At 36.5% G+C, this 20,994-nt stretch overlaps 1 protein-coding gene across 1 annotated transcript in view; it reads right to left on the reverse strand.

Annotated features, from left to right (window-relative positions):
• The window catches only part of FUG1 (Translation initiation factor 2, small GTP-binding protein), a 57,676-nt gene extending 52,925 nt beyond the window's left edge, over positions 1-4,751 (reverse strand). Inside the window, exons 1-8 of the mRNA XM_089404447.1 lie at positions 2,669-4,751; positions 2,359-2,391; positions 2,071-2,184; positions 1,750-1,899; positions 1,521-1,619; positions 1,219-1,281; positions 591-746; positions 386-451 (exon numbers count right to left, since the gene is read on the reverse strand). Of these exons, the coding sequence (XP_089260573.1) occupies positions 386-451; positions 591-746; positions 1,219-1,281; positions 1,521-1,619; positions 1,750-1,899; positions 2,071-2,184; positions 2,359-2,391; positions 2,669-4,285 (2,298 nt within the window). The 5' untranslated portion in view covers positions 4,286-4,751. The remainder of the gene's footprint in view (positions 1-385; positions 452-590; positions 747-1,218; positions 1,282-1,520; positions 1,620-1,749; positions 1,900-2,070; positions 2,185-2,358; positions 2,392-2,668) is intronic.
• Between the last annotated feature and the right edge of the window lie 16,243 nt (positions 4,752-20,994).

The following is a 20,994-nucleotide window of genomic DNA, read 5'->3' on the forward strand; positions in this document are numbered from 1 at the left end:
GTTTAAAATATTGAACATCGACTATAGCTGCCATGAAATTTCCTCACACAATAGACCTCTTCATATTCTCAAGACACTGAATACAAAACAAAGCCAATGAAGATAACAGTGAGAGTGGCATTATAAGAAAAAAGTAAATTGTAGTGTGAGCTTGAACTTTTTGTTAGATAGCAACTAAGAGAACTGATAGACATGTCGTTGGCAAATTGAAAAGTATGCCAGAATTGGGGAATTAAACAATCTTCCTTTTAAGTTGGCAAAACATATTATATCAACTTCAGTCTTGAAACCTTTTTAAACGGAAAGCAGAAAAATTAGGTCGTAAGCTTCTGTAGGAAGAGAGAAAAGGGCACACAAAAAGAAAAACTATAGAGCAATTGCAAACCTGCACAGCTAAGGAGGGCCCAGCTTCCTCAAGACGGGCTCCACTGTCATCAAGCAAAGCCCGTACCTGTTCATAAGGTACATTTAAGACAAAGTCAGACATAAATCTGAAGAAATGAATCACATTTCAAGAGAGCATTGAAAATGGTCTAAAAGGTATTGGAAGTACCTAAATCAGAAATATTTTCTAAAACCAGACCAATTACCTTCCCAAATGCTTCACCACACACCACCACATCACCCTTTTTGAGAGTACCATTCTGCACAAGAAAAGTGGCTAGTGGTCCTCTTGACTTGTGAAGGCGTGCTTCAATGACAGTGCCTTTTGCATTTCGATCTGGATTGGCCTTCAACTCTTGCAACTATATTGCAATAAAATTCAACCTATATAAGCACCCATATCAAACCAAAACAGGAAAAAGACATCTGAACATTCTCCTGACAGTATACATATATCCTCGTTGAACACCCTGCCTTCATTTGTATTACAGCACTGAGTACAATATTATATATTACATTTATTTTCTACTTGTTACAAATTGAAAAGTCACATATAATTGCAGCTACAGCTTGCAATGGCACCAAATCAAAACTGATTTATTATTCTTCTATTTAGAGAAAGATCAATAATTTATAACAATTCCCCAAAAAATGCAAATATTATCAACATTTTCCTCATTACCCAACCAATATATTTACCTGCATCTAAGCTCTGCCACAAATGAAAGTGAATGATAATATAAATAGACATGGAATAAATAATTAAATTTAACATAAGTGCAGACAGGCAGAGTATTCAAGAAATCTATGAAAACATAGAAATTCCAAGCATACCTCTGCAACCAGCATGACAGTCTCTAGCAGTTCATCCACATTTTGGCCAGTTAGGGCACTAACCTGATTTAAACAGGCAGAAGAATGTCAGCTATATCTACAGTGTCATAAATTTAAGTAGATGATTTGCAAATTATCGAATAGATCGCTCTGCAACAAAAAAGACAAAGTGGACTAATTTACAATGGCATCCTCCTATTCAGCCCTGGCACAATAATATTCATTTCTTAGATTCAAAAACACGTTTTGAATTAAAAAACATATATCCTACTAGCTTATAAGGAACTAAAGGGAGTACACACTTGAATCATAGGTACATCACCACCCCATTCCTCCGGCATTAATCCAAGGGCAGAGAGTTCTTGCATAACTCGTTCTGGGCTTGCTCCCTCCTTATCTATCTGCAGAAGCAAGAAAACTTCACATTGATATGGTCATCATCCCTGCAACTTAAAACAGGAGCTTCATTTTACTTGCTGTGCACTATTGAACGTGACTTGAAAAAGAGAACTATTGGAGAATTATATGGACCTTATTGATTGCTATAACAATTGGCACATTGGCAGCCTTGGCATGGGCTATAGCTTCATTTGTTTGAGGGCGAACTCCATCATCCGCAGCAACCACTATGATGGCAATATCAGTCACTCTTGCTCCACGTGCTCTCATGGCACTGAATGCCTATCAATCAAAGGAGATGAGTTGACGCCCAAACTTTCAACTGTATCTATCATTTTCGGATACTACTTACAGATTATTACAGGCCCCAATAGTAAAACATAGAATGATGCGACTGATTTCATGTTGTCTATAGGTTTTCCTACTTCTGCAGCAAGACCTGTGAAATATTACCTCGTGACCAGGTGTATCAAGAAAAACGCATGGTTTAACTTTGTCATCCACAGGCACAAGCACTCTATATGCTCCAATTCCTTGTGTAATACCTCCAGCTTCAGAGGCAGCCACCTAAAGAAAATCAAGCAATTAACTTTTCTATAGAAAGATGATCTCTAAAGAATCTCAATCCTAGGACAAATATCGCATTTTTTCATGCAACTCAGATAATTCAATTTCTAAGACCTGCTGAAATGCAACCGTGTAAACAGAAATAATGATTACTTCATATGACTAACAGTATACCTTCGTCTTCCTGATATAATCCAACAGAGTTGTCTGCCAACATAAAAAGCCAATAGACAGATCAGATTAAATAAACAAAGTGATAGAAGCCACTGCACCCATAACATTGGTCGTAATTTATTCCTGAAGATGCTTAAGAGAGTCCTTAGCAATATGGTTGAAAAACATTAGAACCAGGGTTGATGACCAGTTTCACTGCTGGTCCAACAATTCTTAAATTATGGATCGACCTTCAGAAAAGTTTAGCCCAGTAGCACTACTTACAAAAACTTTGTAGGACATGCATTTTGAGGAGAAACAACCTGCGTACCTTTCCATGGTCCACATGGCCCAGTATTGTCAGAACAGGAGGGCGAACTTGCAAACTATCTAAGTCCTCCTCATCGAGTATTTCTTTCTTTTTGGCCATGTCATCCACACGAACAGCGTCAGCTTCTATGACTTCTACATCATACTCCTTGCATATAAGCTTCACAATGTCTTCATCTAAGGTCTGTGTAACAGAAGTCATAATTCCTTTCAAAAAGAGAGTCCTGACAATTTCTGCCTCATTGACTGCCAAATTACTAGCCAATTCTGGTACTGGCATTCCCTGCTTGCCAACTTCCAGGATCTCTACTTTCACAGGAGCTGCCTCCCTGGCAGCCTGGGCTCGTGCTGCCTTGCGGCTTGCTTTACTAAATTTTCTACTTTTTCTTGCATTGGACAAGCCCGGAATAGGAACATTTAGCTCCTTAACTTCATCATCTACTATTGCATCTTCGGATGAAGCCAACCGCCTCTTTAAACTCCCTGTGTTATCAGATTTCCTACGCCAATCTTTAGTCTTAGAAGAGGCCCCTGCTTTACCCACTTTTGAAGGTGCTGCAGATGCACTGGCAACCATAGGATCCGTCTTTGTTGTCTTTGAATATGTATTACCATCCTGGACTAGAGGTTTCTGGCCAGTTGCCTGCCTTGGAGCAGCCCCTACGTCCTTAAGAATAACTTGCCTTGGAGCAGCTCCTACATCCTTGAGAACAACTTGTTTTTTCGTAGGAACTTTACTCATTGCTGCAGGTTTTGCTTTAAGTGTTGGCTGGATTTTAACTGGGGTTTGAGGCCGTAATGGAGTGCGAGGTTGCATAGGAGTCCTAATCGAAGCAGTAGTGTCTTGTGCAGGTCCCTCTTCTTTCTTAGTTTTCTTTTCACTTAAGCTTTCTTCTCTCTTCTGGATCTCAGTCATTGTTGCTGTTGGTGTCTTTCGTACATATGTGGTCGGGCTTCCTTTCTTCCAAACACTCTTCAATGTTTTAGGTTTCCAATTTGTCTCGTTCTTTACAGTTCTGGTTCCTTTGCCATTATTATTAGTATTACCAATTTTTCCATTTAAGGCACCCTCGTTCTCTACCTGCGATTTCTCGGAGTTTTCTAAGACCTTCCCAATGGATTTTATGGCTGCCTCGTTAACATTATTTCCGCCTCCCCCATCCTCATTCGAAACCACAGAAACGGAAGCTTCATCTCTGGCAACTCTTGGAGCCCAACGAACTCCCACTAAGTTACTGCTCTCAACCTTTGGGCGGGATTCGACCCTGGGACCAATCCTTAGCTCAGGCTTGGGAGCAGGCTTTAACACAATATCATCACCATCATCATCATCGTCAGCTCCATTGTTCCCTTTCAAAATAATCTCCTTGGTAAAGGATTTTCCTTGCTCTTCTAGTAAACCAGGGGTAGTGGTAGTGGCCAAGCAACTATGCAAGGGAATGGTAGTCCATCTATGACAGCTTCCCACATATTTACAACTACTAAAACTACCATTATTCTTTAGTAACGAACGATTAATGACTACTACCCTACCAATTAAAGGTTGTGAACCCTCAAAAAAACTACTAGAGTTCACTCTCGCGCTTGCCACAGTTGCAAGAGACGCAAGAGAAGCCATGATTGATAATAACAAGTTTTCAACATCCGTCCATATAATTCAGTGATGTTCGTTCCTTCCTAAGCCCCTACGTCAGTATCTCTGTGGGGTCAAAAAAAAGCAGTTTTTTTCTTTGAATTATAGGGTTTCTGCAACGAGAAAACTTAATAATGTACTTAGCTTTCGAAATACACCTACTGTGAGTGCCTTTTGTGGCAACTCCCCAGAAAAAACCCAGAATTTTCGCACCTTTTTATTTGCAGAGCATGGACCGCCGAGAGGCCAAAGGACGATCAATTTATTGATAAGATTTCTTTGAATTTTAGAGAGGCGCCACGAGGTAGGAAATGCTGAGCTTCGTGTCCATAAATATCATATATCTATGTACAGTTGAATTATTCGAATTCCTCTGCGCTGCTTTGCTGTGCTGGGTTTGTATGTGTGGTTCAGAGGCGTCGCACCTCCGTGCCGAGGCTGAGGCTAAGGCTATCGAATATATGTATCGATTTTGTATGAATCCTCGACAAAGTACGGTAGCGGGAGACGTGGATGAAACATGCCCCATCATTGGTTGCTCTGATGTCCAAAAGCTTTCGGATATCTCTTACGTGGCAGTTAGCTTATATGGCCCATGAGCACTAAAATGGCCTACGAAACTAGCTTTCTAAGCCAACAATTAATTTTCTTTTTAAAAAATTCAATATATTTGATTAGATGTTTGTGGTGAGCTTTTCTGTTATCCTTTATTACATACCCATATCCTCTTTCATGTGTTTCTACTAACGTGTTCCCAACATCCACCTAGTAGTGACGACCACTCTCACCCTTCTCATGGACTTTATTCGAGTCCTAGAATTGTTGACATGCTTGTTCATTATTTACTTACATGTTTGATAACATTGCTCACATCCATTACATTATATGTTTACAATATGTGTTTACTCATGATACATGTTTGATAAAATTGTTTTTACCAAAGAGTTGGATCTTGAATTGTTTTTTATCTTGGTTTTCTTTTAAAATAAAATAAATTATGGATAGTTTCTTAAAAAAATAGTGGGAAAAGTGTTTTTTGAAAATGGACATTTAGATATCATTGGGAACATTGGGATCCTTTACATTAATGTTTTAAACAACATTGAAATCAAAAGCAAAACCAATTAGTTTGATTAGATTAGCTTTTGCATTCGCTTGATTGGACGTAAGTTTCATAAACCAGATTGTATTAATACAAAAACCAATGCAACTAACAAGTATTCATCTTGACAATGTATTCATCTTGAGCCAATGTGAATTGACAACATAGAAAAAACAAAGAGATTATGAAAAATAAAGGCAAAAAGGCACCTCACAACCCATTAAAATAAAAAATAAAAAACTAATTAAAGTTTATATAATGATCCACTCCCGAATCCCCCCTATTTGTCTTGCCCCTCTCTCATCGATTGATTGTGAGCATTTGGCATTTGTGAAGTTGTGGTGAAGAGATTTGATTTGGAGGGAACTTGGTGCTAAGTATTTAGCATTGTTTGTTGGCTAATCACAATGGATTTGGCATCCACGTTAGTCTACTTAACAATGTTAGGAGCAATCCCCTTACAAATCAAAGTCACATAATGGAAGTTTTAATACCACTTGATGTAGTAGTTGGAAGCTGATATATCATAATTGCATAGCAAAGTACAACAACCCACAATAAATAGATAATCTAATCTAACACGCAATCAAGAGAGAATAAACATGCAATATACAAAAAAAAACTTCCAACAACTTTATTAGAAGTAATGGCCAATGCTCCCAAGCCTCATTACATTCATAGAGACTATCTACAAGTCTCTCAATCAAACAACTCTACAATATAGAAAAAAGACCAAAATAAAAGAGTGCCAAAAGCCCCTACAACATAAACCTCCCAAATATTTAAGTATGATACCATAATCATTCAATTCCTTGGTCCTTTGATTTCCTTGGGAAAACTAAACATTAAATAGTATAATAATATTTTGACCTTAAATAAAACCCCAAGTGTTGGAGTTTAAATATTCAAAATTATATTAGAAAATTATGCACATAGGGAAAGTTCTAAGTTGTTCCTGTCACATTTTGTAATTGAATTTATTTCATCTCTTAAACTCAATATTTTTTAACAAATTTTTGAGGAAGATAGAGGAAATTTTCCTCTACATCCCCCAAAAATTCCAAGTTCTAATTCCCAATATTGGTTGTGTGCAAGGCAAAAGAATACACGCTTGTTTTTGCATAAATCTAAAAAATTATGTGTACAAGGTCTAAATTCAGTGTGGTGCTAAGCCTCAATAATTGTTGATGAAATTTGGTGAGGAGGTAGAGGAATCTCTTCTATACAACATATCCAAATTCATACCTTGATTCCCAAATATGAAAGCACTAATCAAAATACCCAACCTCTAAAAAAAATTTGAAAATTTATATGTGGTGATTCTAGGTTTGAGCTCAAGTTCCACACTCCATACATGCTCTTAAAATTTCATGTCAAGGAAGAGTATAGTTGTAGAATCCCATGGCACCCCAAAGCAACGTTACATACCCAACACTACTTATAATTATAAAATTTTCACTGCGGAAGCTTTAAAAACCCTTACCTTGCCATGGTTATTACTATACCTGGCAATTTTTGATTAGCATGAGTGCGGTGCTAAATGTCGTTAATGCCATGTTTAACACCTATGAATCATAAATACACAAATGCACAACGGAAGTAAACTCACAAACACATAAAAGCACAAGATCCCCAAAATTATGGTTTCAATGTAAACTCATGAGTCAACATAACATATAAACATGAACACTTATTTGTCACAAAATGTCCAACTAGTTGTGGGCTCTCCACATTCCACCAGTCCATAAACCTCGTGGTGCATAAATATCAACCACATGTCACCCCTGAAGCCATGGCTACAACTCCACAGGCAACAATAAAAAACAAATAACAAATGCACATCTTTGGATAAGGTACCCAACTAGCAACCACGTCTCCAACCACAGGCTCTTGCTCTCTCAAACCTGTGCCCAAGTGGCATATTCCTTCTCTACATTCTATCAGTCCCTCGGCGATGCCCACCTCTCCAGGGTGCATACAACCAACCAAAACGGCCTCAACATTGGGCTTAGAGGAGATCGTACTGCTCTTTTATGCACCTATCCGGGCATAAACTGAAACAACTTCCAACCAGTCCAAAACCCAAGCTCAAGGCTCACCAGACAGTTTCACAAAAAACATACATCAAAATCCACACCCTCTTAGGAAAACATGCATCTTTAAATATGCATGTCCTCACTCTGCCATGTGGCATCCCCTGAGACCATGTAGACCTCAGGTGTTATTTTTCACCAACAATTGCCACATCACCCCATTGCCTAGCACTGTGGAGTTTTACCATCCTTTTACTCTTTATCGTGGAGTGGGCTCCGCAGTGAGCTTATTTTATTATTAAAATATATGTGCAAAATTTTACATCATATTTACAATCTTGGTCCTCCGGCCACATAGCCAAAACAACATATATACCTAGCCACATTGGCCCCAAAATTTATAATCATAAATACATAAGCACGCATGCCCGCAAAATAACTCCAATTCACTGGCCTAAATATCATTATACATATATTACATCATCATAAATGGGCAAGGGTGCTATAAATAGCCTCTTGTACAATATGTCCAAAATTTAGGATATGATTCTAAGGTGTGTGAGTGCACAAATAAAAACATTGACCCACTATCTATGTGCTAGACATTTGAAAAAACTTGTAACAAAGCACAAAAACTGGAAATTTGCTTCTGGGTATTTAGGATTTCCATAACCCTAGGTATGCTTCCACATCAAACTACCTTGGTTGGAATAATTGAGTATCATATTCATGATCTTTGATTAAATAAATGAAATTTTGTTTTTCTTCTCTTCTTCCTTCTTTTCCTAACAACTCTATTCTTTCTCTTCCTCTTTCTCTTCACCTCTTTCTTCAACTATATCATCATCCACATCTACTAGAACTTCATATTTTCTCTCAACTTCTATGATTCAAGCTCCAATTTGCTTGTGGCTTCAAACTACTCTACCTCCATAATGCTTATTATCTAATACAAATCCCTCTTAATGAAGTTTTTTTCCTTCTATTGTAGTTCAAGCCTAATGGGGCTCACTACCTCCCTGTCTACCCTCTTATACTCAGTCTTTAATGCTTGTTGATCAAGCATGTCTTCATTCTTCTTTGTTTTCACTACAATCACTTCTATGCTACAATAATCTTCAACTTCTTGTTGTTTTTCTAGAGATGCATTCTCTTGTTATCATGATTACTCTGTCATCATCATGAACATATAGTCCTCAACATGCATGTCTTCGTTCTACCCCTTTATTGCAATGATTTTTCAAGCATAGTTCATCATCTTCACCTTCATCCATCTTCACTAGTGTTGCATCTTTTCCAAAACTATATCTCTAGCTTTATCCTCATTAACAATTTTACTCAAATTCACTAGCTTACATGCATAGATGTTTCCACCTCACAACTTCCTTGCACTTACAACTTCTTCAACTTTATGAACACAACATCATTTGGTGTCTATCCTGATTCATATCTTCTTTTCTTTACTATTGCATTACCAATAATCTTCATATCACTAATGTCTTCATCCTCTATTTCATACTATATGCAATTTATTTTACTTACAAATATGTCCACAACCATTTTCTCATCAATATACTTCATGTGTATACTTTTACAAGGGCAACTCTTTGCTTTATCACTTCTTGTCTTCATCTAAAATGCATCTTCTTTGCTTTAACAACTTGTGAGTTGCATATTTTCTTCTTATTTATGTTCTTCAAATCTTCAAATCAATGGCACATCAGTGGTCTCCCATGAAAACTGCACAATACAATTGCATCCTTCATAGTGGTTGCTTCTCTTTCATTCCATATTCTACGATGTAATCAACATATTGTACATCATGGGAGCCGAATAAATCCATTAAACATACATAGTTCTCAACAGATTCTTCTTGTGCCCACTTCATTGCCATAACACATTTATGGCATGTGTTTGACATTATTACAATTACAAACCAAATATTTACAACATCTTGACTTGTCTTGTACATTTTATCGATGTAACATTCTCCATATCAACTAGGGGACAATCTTCATCAACTTTTAAAAGAACATCTCCATTCAAAACCTTTCTTTACTTGATACATTTTTTTGTTGCAAATTATTAACATGTTTAGATCCATACATGTTATCTTTGTTAACTCGTTTCTCTCTAGATCAACTTCCACTAGTACTTTCTTCTCAACTTATAATTTGGAAAGTCTCTTCCAATACATATATTTCATTTCTACAAATCTCCTTTCAAATGGACAACTTCAAAACATTCACAAATTTATGGATTTTATTCTCTTCAACTCTCATGGCAATCTTATTAAGAATGACTACCAACTTCTCATCCCAATTCTTCACCTCTTCTTATATTTTAATTATTTTCAACACATAACCAAAATAGAACATTCCTTTACTTGACATGACCTTGTCTTCAAAATTTTGATTCTTGCCATTAATTCTACTTCTTTTGTCTATTTGCAACTTGCCTCGCCACAAGAATGCTTGACTCTTCAATCTATAACAAATATTCTTCAATATTTTGAACTTTTCAATACTCGACACTTCAAAATACTAGTGAATGCCTTCACTCAATATCCATAGCTCTTGTGGATACGAGATTTCATGATATTCAAGCAGCTCCATCAAAACAGTCATTCTGTTCAATCCTTTATTTCTACTTATTTAGGAATATGACCTTTCTTTGTGCCCTCAACTTCTTTAAGTCCATGACATTCATTGGACTATTTCTTTTACATGTGCATCATTGCACACTTATTTTCAACTAACAAACACAACACAAAACATATTAAAGGAAATAATATACTTCTTGCACAATACTCTTCAAAGAAATCATTCTTTATTTTCTTAACATCATTCTAGTTCATTGACTTATATCTCTACAACAATGTTTTCCTCGACAAACTAAAGAAAATTTATTCTCTAATTCCTTCATTATGATCAACATGCCATGTTGTCTCAACAACTTTTCACCTCTTGTCATATCCTTTGGAAGAAATTTCAAGTTCAACATTACCTAGATGATATATGCATCCATGGCCTTCATTAATGTCCTTGCTTTCCTCGTAAATATCACGTTGATCTAGATCATTCTCCTTCCTTCTTGAATGAATCATTTCTTCAACATATTTTTTAGTTGATGTTGTGCCAAATCAATGGTTATTCTCTTTCACTTCCATCTTGTCTTGAGCGCTTGGAAGTTTGCTTTCATAACCTTTGTGATTTACCTCAATTATAATCTCAACAACACTATTGATTTTAAGGAGCATATATTCCAACCATCTTGATTCACAATTTATACAATTTGCAATTTTATTTTATTCCATAACAATTATGCCTTTCACATATTCTTCGTTCAATGTTGGAAAATGGTGGTCTATTGATGTTCCTTGGATTTATTCTTCTTTCATCATCCTCTTTAACTAGAAATTTTTGGACTATATCAATCTTCTTGGTAGCAACAAATTTATCTTTTATAACATCTATTTCATTCTCATATTTTACTCAATTTAATGTCTTGATTCTTCCATTATCATTGATTCATAAATGAGGGTCTTATAACCTACTCACTTCAACAACATGGATCCTTCTTGGAAGTTTTAATCTTGTACAGAGTATTCTACCTTCAAAAAGGTTGTTAGGCCTCAATCATCTGCCCTACACAAGGATCTCTATTCTTTTGATTCAAAATCATTTCTTGAGAAATTGCTACACTATTGATATCCACAATAGACAATTATATTGAAAGTGAGTCTTTCCTTCAATAATATAGATAAATAGAAGGTTTTGATGTTTTGGTAATTTTGTGATCTAGAGTAATAAAAAATAACCTCTGACCACTTTAAAGTTTAAACTCAATCCTAGCAATGCACCTGAGTGAATTGATAAGATATGAAAATGAGAAGTTACCAAACAATTATCATGATAATCTATACTAACATACTTATAGAGACTAAAATTTACCAGATGAGAAAATTCTTCATAATTAATTGTGTTTATATTTGATTGGTTGCATTTGTGAGAGCTAGCTTTAGGGTTTTATAAACAACATTGGTTTAGCAACGAGTTCTTATCCTATGGCTAGAGCTAAAGGAGGGGGATTTGCCCCCTTCTATCACAATGTTGCATCAAGAAATTGTCATTCAGTTGGTCATACCAGATTATGTAGATGTTAAGAAATCAACCATCAAGAGAAAAGTATGAAACAAAAAAACAACTCAGTGCAGGGAGATAAACCACCAGGTAGATCAGAATGGCAATGTCGTAATGTGAGACAATGTTTGCCATGGGCAGTAGAAAACCCAAAATTTGAAGTCAAATTCAACAATATAGGACAATACATATAGTATATGCAAGATCATGCGTTGATTGGGAAAATTTTGTGGCCTCTAGTGAAGAGAAAAAAACCCTATTTTGGTAGATTCAAAATAAATGGAAGCTTAAGGGTCAAATATATCTATAACTAAGAGCAAAAGGGTTTTTTAAATGATCTTTTGCTAGCCTTGAAGATTGAAATAGGGTCTTTGCGAATGGTCCTTATATATATAATTCAATATGGTTGTTTCCACGTTGTTTCTTATATTTTAGACAAAAAGATTCATCCCATACAAGGAAGAGTGCAAAATAGCTCTGGTGTGGATCACTCCTTTTTCTCTACCCAAATAATTTTCTGAAGAAGATATCTTAGAAGGAATAATTAGTGCCCTAGGTTAGTTCGTCAAAATTTATGTGGCCACAAAGAGGGGTTGATACACATCCTATGCCAGGATCTATGTCTATATGAGCACAGCTTAACCTCTTTCGACATACATTGACATTTATTACCAAAATTTAGTCTAGAAACATACCATTGATTATGAACGCATGCCTTTCAAGTGTAGACAAACCTATGATCATGGCCATCTTTTTTTAAACTTTCCTCTCATCCCTAAGGATTCCTTGCAGCATTAGGACCAACAAAAGGACCAGGATGGCTTCATAAAGGTGAGTCGAAGGAGGAGAAACCATTGAGCACATAATAATGTGGTACTTGACCCCTTACCTAGTACTTACAACAGATTTGATTCCCTCTCTGAGGAGGAAGAGACCATTACTAAGGAGACATCTCAGGAGCGGCCAAGAATGGATAAGAATGAGGAAGGTCAACACCCATATCCCAACAAGGATGACCCTGAGAAAAACAAGGTGGGAGGAGAATCAATTGAGGAAATTATGGAAGAATACATAGACATAGTAGCATAAGAGTCCCCAAAATAAATAGATCTAGATAATTCACATATAGTAGAAACTTAGCACGAGAAAGATCTACTCTCAATCCCAGAGCCATATGTCCAACTTTTTCAAAATGCCCTTCTCAAGTAGAATCATCATCAATCTTAGTAGCATTCACATTATAATGCCTGGAACCCCCATTTGGGAATTCATACTAATGCATTCAAAAATCCTCCCAAAATTCCCAAATCAAAGCAAAACGAAGGCAAAAAGATCAACAATCAATGACTGTAGAAATTAGGAGAAATTTTAATCAGCTCCGGGAGAATCACAATAACCATGGAGGTGTTCCCCTTTGACCAATCCAAGTTGCTATGAAGATCGTATCCTGGAATATTAGAGACCTCAATTGCAAAGGAAAACCAAGGTTTCTAAAGGAAAAGTAGAAAAGGAACAACCAATGATAGATGTGTTGTTGGAAACTAAATGCTCAAGTGAGAATATCATTGAAATCACCCCTAGTTGTTCGAAATGAAGGCAATCCATAGCCTCAGATGCAATGGTACGTGTTGGTGGGCTAGCTCTTTCTATGGAATCTAGAAGAAACCTCCATTTCAAACATATTTGCGCCACCCTCCCCCCGTATACCAATATCAAAGTTTCAGCTACTTGGTTTGACAAATAAGTTGTTTCCAATGTTTATGGGCCACATTAAAGGGGGAAGGGGGTATCTTTTTTACATAATCTTTATAGGTTACAACCCCTTGTAGAGAGCACAATGTGGGTAATAGGGGGAGATTTAAATCTCATTAAATCCGTGTAGGAGAAAAAAGACAGTATGAGATGGTTGGAGGTTGAAGTAAATCACTTTGGGGACACCATAAGAAACTTACACATGATTAATGTAGAAATAATAATTGGGTTCTTTACTTAGAATAATGAGAGAGGAGGGATACATCAGATGGCCTCGAGATTGGATAATTTTTTAGTCTTGAATACACTATATGGAAATGACACTCCATTAAAGATTTTATCTTTCCAAGTGGGGCTTCAAACTACAAGTCAATATGCTTGTACCTTACCATCAACACAGACTCCAAACTTAAGCCATTCATATTGAAAAACTTCTACCTTACTAACCCTTCCTACTTGGATAAGGCCAAGTATTGGTGCACTAAAGAACACTTTACAGAGGGTGCAATGATTTATTGTTTCTAACAAAAATTGAGATTCATTTAGGATTTATGAGTTTGATAATATTTTATATGCAAACTAGGAGTTGGAACATCTACAATAGTGCATCATACTTGAAGAAATATCATAAGATGCTACAGTGGAAGAGGTCGAGATTTTAACCCATTTTTAGGAGCACTGCAAATAACAGGAAGCATTATGGAAGCAAAAGCCTCAAATTAGATGGCTTAGGGAGAGGGAGAAGAACACCAATTTCTTCCACAATTTGTGATCCAATAGAGGTACAAAAAATGGATCACTTCCTTAAAGAATGAGGCCAATTTTAAGTTAGTAGATCGTCATGATATTGACTTGAAGCTATTAGATTACATGATATGCTTCTCAAGGATCCCAAACAACACAAATTAGAGGCCATTGGGAAAATTACCCAATATATCTCCTCTTTTGTGAGTCAGAAGCAGAACGGAACCCTCATGAGCGAAATATCAATGGAAGAAGTAGATGAAGTAATCAAGAACATACCTAAAAACAAGGCTCCAGGTTCAGATGGATTTATAATAGACTTATTTGAAACTTGTTGGCATTGTCTAGGTGAGGAGATTCTAACATTGGTGGAAGATTCAAGGCGCTCGACCTCTATTTTTCCTACACTCAATGCCACTTTCTTGATGCTTGCTCCTAAATTGGACAAGGCTAACAAACTAGACAATTTTTGTCCCATAGTTTTGTGCAATGTCATTTACAAGATTCATTTCTAAAGACATTGCAAATAGGCTTAAGCCCATTCTTCCTTCACTTATTTTGGTAGAGAAAATGAGATATGTGGAGAGGCACCAAATTATGGATGGAATATTAGTGGCACATGAGGTTATCCACTCTCTCTGCCATTCCAAAAATCAAGTATGTTGAACAACTTTGGTCTTTCCAAGGCCTTTGATAAATTAAATTGGGATTACATTCATTAATCTCTTTAGCTTTTGGTTTTTCCGAGTCCTAGTATAAATGGATTGGCTCCTTGATATCATTTACCTTTTTATCTATCTTAATCAATGGATTCCCTTCATCCACCTTTAATCCTTCAAGAGGTATTCATCATGGTGACTCGCTCTCCCCCTTTCTGGGCATTCAAACAATAGAGTGACTTGGTGGAGCTTTCAACTCTATTGTTGTTGATGGAAGAATCTAGGGTCTTTGAGTTTTTGAAAGAGATCTTCTAGTCTCCCATCAACAATTTGTAAATGACATTATCTTCTGGCCTTTTCCTAGGTATGGTATGACTTTATGTAAGCCTCTAGCACCTCCATAACAGTTATAAATCCCATATCTTTTTCTTTTAATACCCCTCCCTCCAGCTTAGTGCACATAGCTCATCTCCTTGGCTTCCATATTTTCTCCCTAACCTCTATATGTATGGGTACTCCCTTAAGTCAAAGTATTTTGGTCTCCTTTGCTATAAAAAATGTCCAGTAAGCTCGACAAATGGACATTTCATTCTCTTAACATTGCAGGGTGGTTGGTACTCCTTAAATCTATTCTGCAAGCTATCACTATCTATCGCTTCTCAATGTTGGCTACTCCCAAGTCTATCCTTAATTCCATTACTTCACTACAACGCACCTTCATTTAGGGGGAGCCTGCAAGGAAATAAAATGGTCCCTAATTGATTGCAACAAGCTTTGTCTCCCAAAGATCAAGGGTGGTCTGGGCATGAGATATCTAGAAATTCTAAGCAAAATGATGGGAGCTAAAAATGGTGGCACTAGTTGCAAGAAGGAAATGAATCAACATATTTAGAATTGAAAATATGGGCAAAACTCCTCTCTTGCTTATAATTTTAGGTCACAATATTTGATTCATGTATTCTCCATATGGAATTTGGCCAGCAACAATAGGCATTTGGTCTAATAACATAATTTATGGGAAGTCCAAAATGGATGAAGTGCCCTTTTCTGGGATGATTCCTAGAAGTATCTTTCGAAACTCAACTCCCAAGCCTTGCTTATTGATTTTAGGGCATCGACGATCTCCAAAGCTAAGCACATTGTAACAAACTATCAGAAGGGATTGGATCAAAACTCTTAAAAGCATTAATGGATCCATTTAGAAGCATGTCTTCCTCTTCCAAACATGGTGGACTGGAAATCCTTCTAGTCATCCCTTTGATAAAGACATATTTCCATCTTTGGATGCTCTAAATAAAACTAGATGGGGCTACCAACGTTAAGGTTCCTTTTAGTCAAAGAAGCCTACACTGTAGCAGTTGAGCATAGCTCATCTCTGAAACCAAAGATGTGGAAAAAAATATCTAGACATACAAGTTATGGTCAAATGCTTCCCACTTTATTTGGATTTTAATGCATAAGAAGACCCTTGCATGGGATAAAACAATAAGAAGAGGTTTCGAGGGGCCATCAATATGTTTCCTTTATCAATAACATGAGGAGGATGTGGAGCATCTATTGAATTCATGTTCATTCTCAAGTGCATTGAGGTCTCAAATGGTGACTCTTTTTAGGCAATCAAATCAGAACCAAAATAACATTTGTAACACAATTGAGAAATGGCGAGAATTGACTTTTCAAAATCTAGACTTAAAAATTAAGCTTGTTGTATTTTGTCAGGATTCCTTCTATGGCAAGTTTGGAAAGAGTGCAATAGGAGAATTTCCCGCAACAAAATCTTGTCCCTTGATACAAAGAAAAGATTAAGCAATGCATCAGAGAAACAATCACAGTTTGTTATGTAGCCAGCTCATAAAATAGAGGAAAAGATAGATCAACGACTTCAAAATCAGCCTCTTCGAGGGGGTGACCTCCTTTGCATTTCACAAAGGAACAATTCCTGGATTATACAAATGAAAATACCTCCTTTCTATATATAGGAGTCTAAGGGGTCCCAATACAATCAGAGCCTACATAATAATAATATTGTAGGGGCACAACAATAACAATAATGGGCTTCTATGGGGCACAATAATAACAATATGGGGACTATATGGGCACAAAAATACAATAAGGGGTTACATTAGTAGTATAGGGACCTAACATGCCCCTCTCCTTCAAAAAGTGTTGTCCTCAACTTCAGTAGTTCTAGATGATTCTGTATAAAAAGCTCATCCTCCCATGTGGAATCTTTAGCGGGTAAGTTCTTACACTTGATGAGATACTCTGAAGTTGATCGATTTCGTAGCTTTCGATTCTTGTTTCTATGACTGTTCAGGTTCCAATATGATTTTTCCTTCCCCATTAAGTTCTGGCAATATTGTTTGAACTGGGATCTTCTCACCTATAACCTTCTTTAAGCATGAAACATGGAAAACTGGGTGCACTCGGAAAGATGCAGGAAGCTCCAATTTGTATGCCACAGTACCAATCTTTTGTAACACCTTGTACGGACCATAATACTTTGGTGATAATTTATTATCCTTCTTAGCTTGCTTGAGGGTTGTTTGTTTGTATGGTTGTAGTCGTAGAAATACCCAGTCACCTACATCAAAACTTATTTCGTTGCAATGTTGATCTGCATGCTGTTTCATTCTATTCTATGCCAAAGTGAGGTTATCATTTAAGAGTTTGAGAACTTGTTGTTGATGCTCGATGTGATCTTCCACTACTTGAACCTTAGATTTTCTTTTAAAGATGATGTGATGGATGATGGATGATATCCATAAAGTGCCATAAATGGGGTCATTTTTGTTGCAGTATGGAAGGAAGTGTTATACCACCATTCAACCAGAGGCAACCACTTGACCCATTGTGTCTGTTTATCAGATACAAAGCAACAAAGATATCCCTCCAAACATTTGTTCACTATCTCAGTTTTCCCATCAGATTGAGGATGATAACATGAGTTATGAGCTAACTGAGTACCGAGACAAGAAAATAATTGTGTCAAAACATTTCCAGTGAAAATGGGATCTTTGTCACTTACAATATTATTTGGGTTTCCATGTAGCTTTTGAATTGTTTCCATAAATGCAGTAGCAACTTTACTGGGTTTAAATGGATGAGATAATGCACAAAAGTGTGCATACTTAGTAATTCTATCAATTACCACCATGATGACACTCTTTCCTTTAGACTTGGGTAAACTTGTGATAAAATCCATTGAAACCTCCTCCCAACGTTGACTTTGAATGGATAAAGGTTGTAATAGACCTGGGGTCTTAATTGTCTCAACTTTATTTTGTTGGCAAACCAAACATTTTGCCACAAACTTTTGAATATCAAATTTAAGGCCATCCCCAAAAAAATCTTTCTTAACTTTGAGGTAAGTTTTCAAAAATCCTGAGTGCCCTCCTAAGGGAAAGGTGTGCAATTCTAGAAGAATCTTTTGTTTGAGTTGGGAATTCTTACAGAGGTATAAGCAATCTTTGTACCATAACGAATCATTTTTCTAGCTAAATGTATCAGATACACTGGGATCTTGCTGCAACTTTTGAATGAGTGCCTGCACTTATTCGTCATTCTTCCATTCATCCCTTGCTTCTTTTATCCAATCTCGTTGGATAATAGAAATGGCACAAAACAATGCTTCCACATCCTCATCCTTTCTCGAGAGTGCATCTGCAACAACATTTTGCTTTCCTTTTTTGTAGATGATTTCAAAGTCATAGCCCAACATCTCTATGACCCATTTTTGTTGTTATTCTGAAGATAATCTATGTTCTAAAAAGTATTTAAGACTATCATGATCTGTTTTTACCTTGAAGTGTCTTCCCATTAGGTAAGGTCGCCATTTCTTAAGTGCATGTAGTATTGCCAACATTTCCTTCTCATAAATAGCTATGTGTAAATACTTTCTTTGATTGGACGACTTTCAAAAGCAATGGGTCTTTCTTCTTGCATTAAATAGCACCAATTCCATTTCCCGAGGCATCACATTCCACAATAAAGGTTTTTGTGAAGTCTGGCGTAGCTAAGACTGGTGCTTGGCACATTGCTTCTTTAAGATGTTCAAAGGCCTTCGTTGCTTCTGGAGTTCAAGAAAATGCATCTTTCTTTAGTAATGTTGTTAGAGGTGCTACTATTCTCCCATAATTCTTAAAAAACTTGCAATAATACCCTGTCAACCCAAGAAATCCTCGCAAATGCTTTATGGATGTGGGAATTTTCCATTCCTTAATGGATTTAATTTTGTTAGGGTCTGTCTTAACACCCTCATGAGATAAAATATGACCCAAATATTCCACCTCTTGTACTCCAAAGAAACATTTGGAGCTTTTTGCATATAATTGTTTCTCGTCCAATAGTTTGAGCACCCTGTCAACATGTTGAACATGATCCTTCCAGGACTTGATGTAGATTAGTATATCATCAAAAAATACTAACACAAATTTTCTAAGGAAGGGTTTGAAAATGGAATTCATCAAACCTTGAAATGTAGAAGGTGCATTGGTAAGGCCAAAAGGCATGACCAAAAAATCATAATGACCCTCATGAGTTGTAAATGTTGTTTTTGGAATGTCTTCAGTCTTCATTCTGATTTGATTATATCCTCAACAAAGATCCAGATTGGTGAAGTAAATTTCTCCATGTAATTCATCCAATAATTCATCAATGATATGAATGGGAAATTTATCTTTAATAGTAAGCTTGTTGAGCTCCCTATAATCTGGACACATGCGCCATGATCCATCCTTTTTGTGTACCGATACCACTGGAGCAGAGAAAGAACTTTGACTAGGTTGAATTATACCAACCTCTAGCATTTCTGCAACCATACGTTCAATTTCACTCTTTTGGGCATATTGATATCTATAAGGCTTGATCTTTGGGGGAACACTTCCTGGAGTCAAATGAATAGCATGATCATGATCACAAATAGGTGGGAGGCCTTTGGGAGTCTCAAATACCTTGGAATGATTGTCCAATTTTTTTTGGAGATATGGAGAAATAGATGATTTCGATGTGGGAAGCTCTAATGAACATAATTGTGCAATTACCCCCCTTTGTTATTTCTTTAGAATCTTTGTCATGCTGTTAGAGCTGATTATATTTCCCAATTTCCCTGCGATACCTCTTAATTCAACTTCCTTTCCTTCCCCAAAAAAAATCAAGAAAATTTCTTGAAAATTAAAAGCTATCGTACCCAAAGATTGTAGCCATTGGACTCCTAGTACAATATCAACACCACCCATTGGAATGGAAAGCATTTACCTATTCATTGCATATTTTCCCATGGATAGCTTGATATTCTGGCACTTTCCAGAACAATTTATGGTTCCTCCATTTGCAACCATCACTTGACACTTTGGTGTTGGATATAGGAAGCAATTCAATTCCTTGGATATCTTATAATGAATAAAATTATGGGTACTACCCTAATCAATCAACACTATTACCTTTTTCTTCTTGATATGTCCTTCTATCTTGAGAGTTTTAGGAGTGGTAATTCCTGCCAATGCATTACAAGATATGGTCGGATTCATTTCTTATTTCTCTAGGGTTGGTTCCTGGTGTATATCCTCTTCTTTTAATGTTTCTTGTTCCTTTTCTTCCTCCTCTTCACAATCTATGTAAAATAATTTCTTCTCAACACACTTATGACCTTTAGTGTATTTGTTATCACAACTGTAACAAATCCATTTTGCTCTTTTTTCTTCCAATTTTTGTGGTGTCAACCTTGTAGGTTGTGGAAGGCTAGGGGAAGCAACACTTACACTTTATAGTTGTGAGTGGTAGGCTTCCTTGTTGCCATTATTTTGCTTTCAATTAAGCAACACTTACACTTTATAGTTGTGAGTGGTAGGCTTCCTAGTTGCCATTATTTTGCTTTCAATTTTCTTGCCAACCTAAATGCCTTCTCCAATGAATCAGGTTCCTAAAGGCGAACCTCATGTAGAATGTCATCCTTTAAAGTCCATATGAACACATCAATTATATGCTCCTTTGGAATATATTTTACCCTTATATTCAATTTTTGAAATTCCTCAATGTGCTCCACCATTGAACCCTTTTGTTTGAAATGTATCAATTGGCTAAAGAAGGTGTTGCTTTTTGTATCCTCATAATGTGATACCATTTCCTCCATAAAAAATTGACCAAGTGACAAATTTTTTACGAGAGCAAAGCCATCGATACCATACAAACTGATTGGGTTCTAAATATAAAGTTGCAATGCGCACCTTTTGTGTGTTTTACACATTATGGAGATCGAAATATT

This window comes from Pinus tabuliformis, chromosome 2_2 (genome assembly GCF_031772625.1).
Source record: "Pinus tabuliformis cultivar Carrire ecotype Pingquan chromosome 2_2, CPIR1, whole genome shotgun sequence".
Classification (NCBI taxonomy): domain Eukaryota; kingdom Viridiplantae; phylum Streptophyta; class Pinopsida; order Pinales; family Pinaceae; genus Pinus; species Pinus tabuliformis.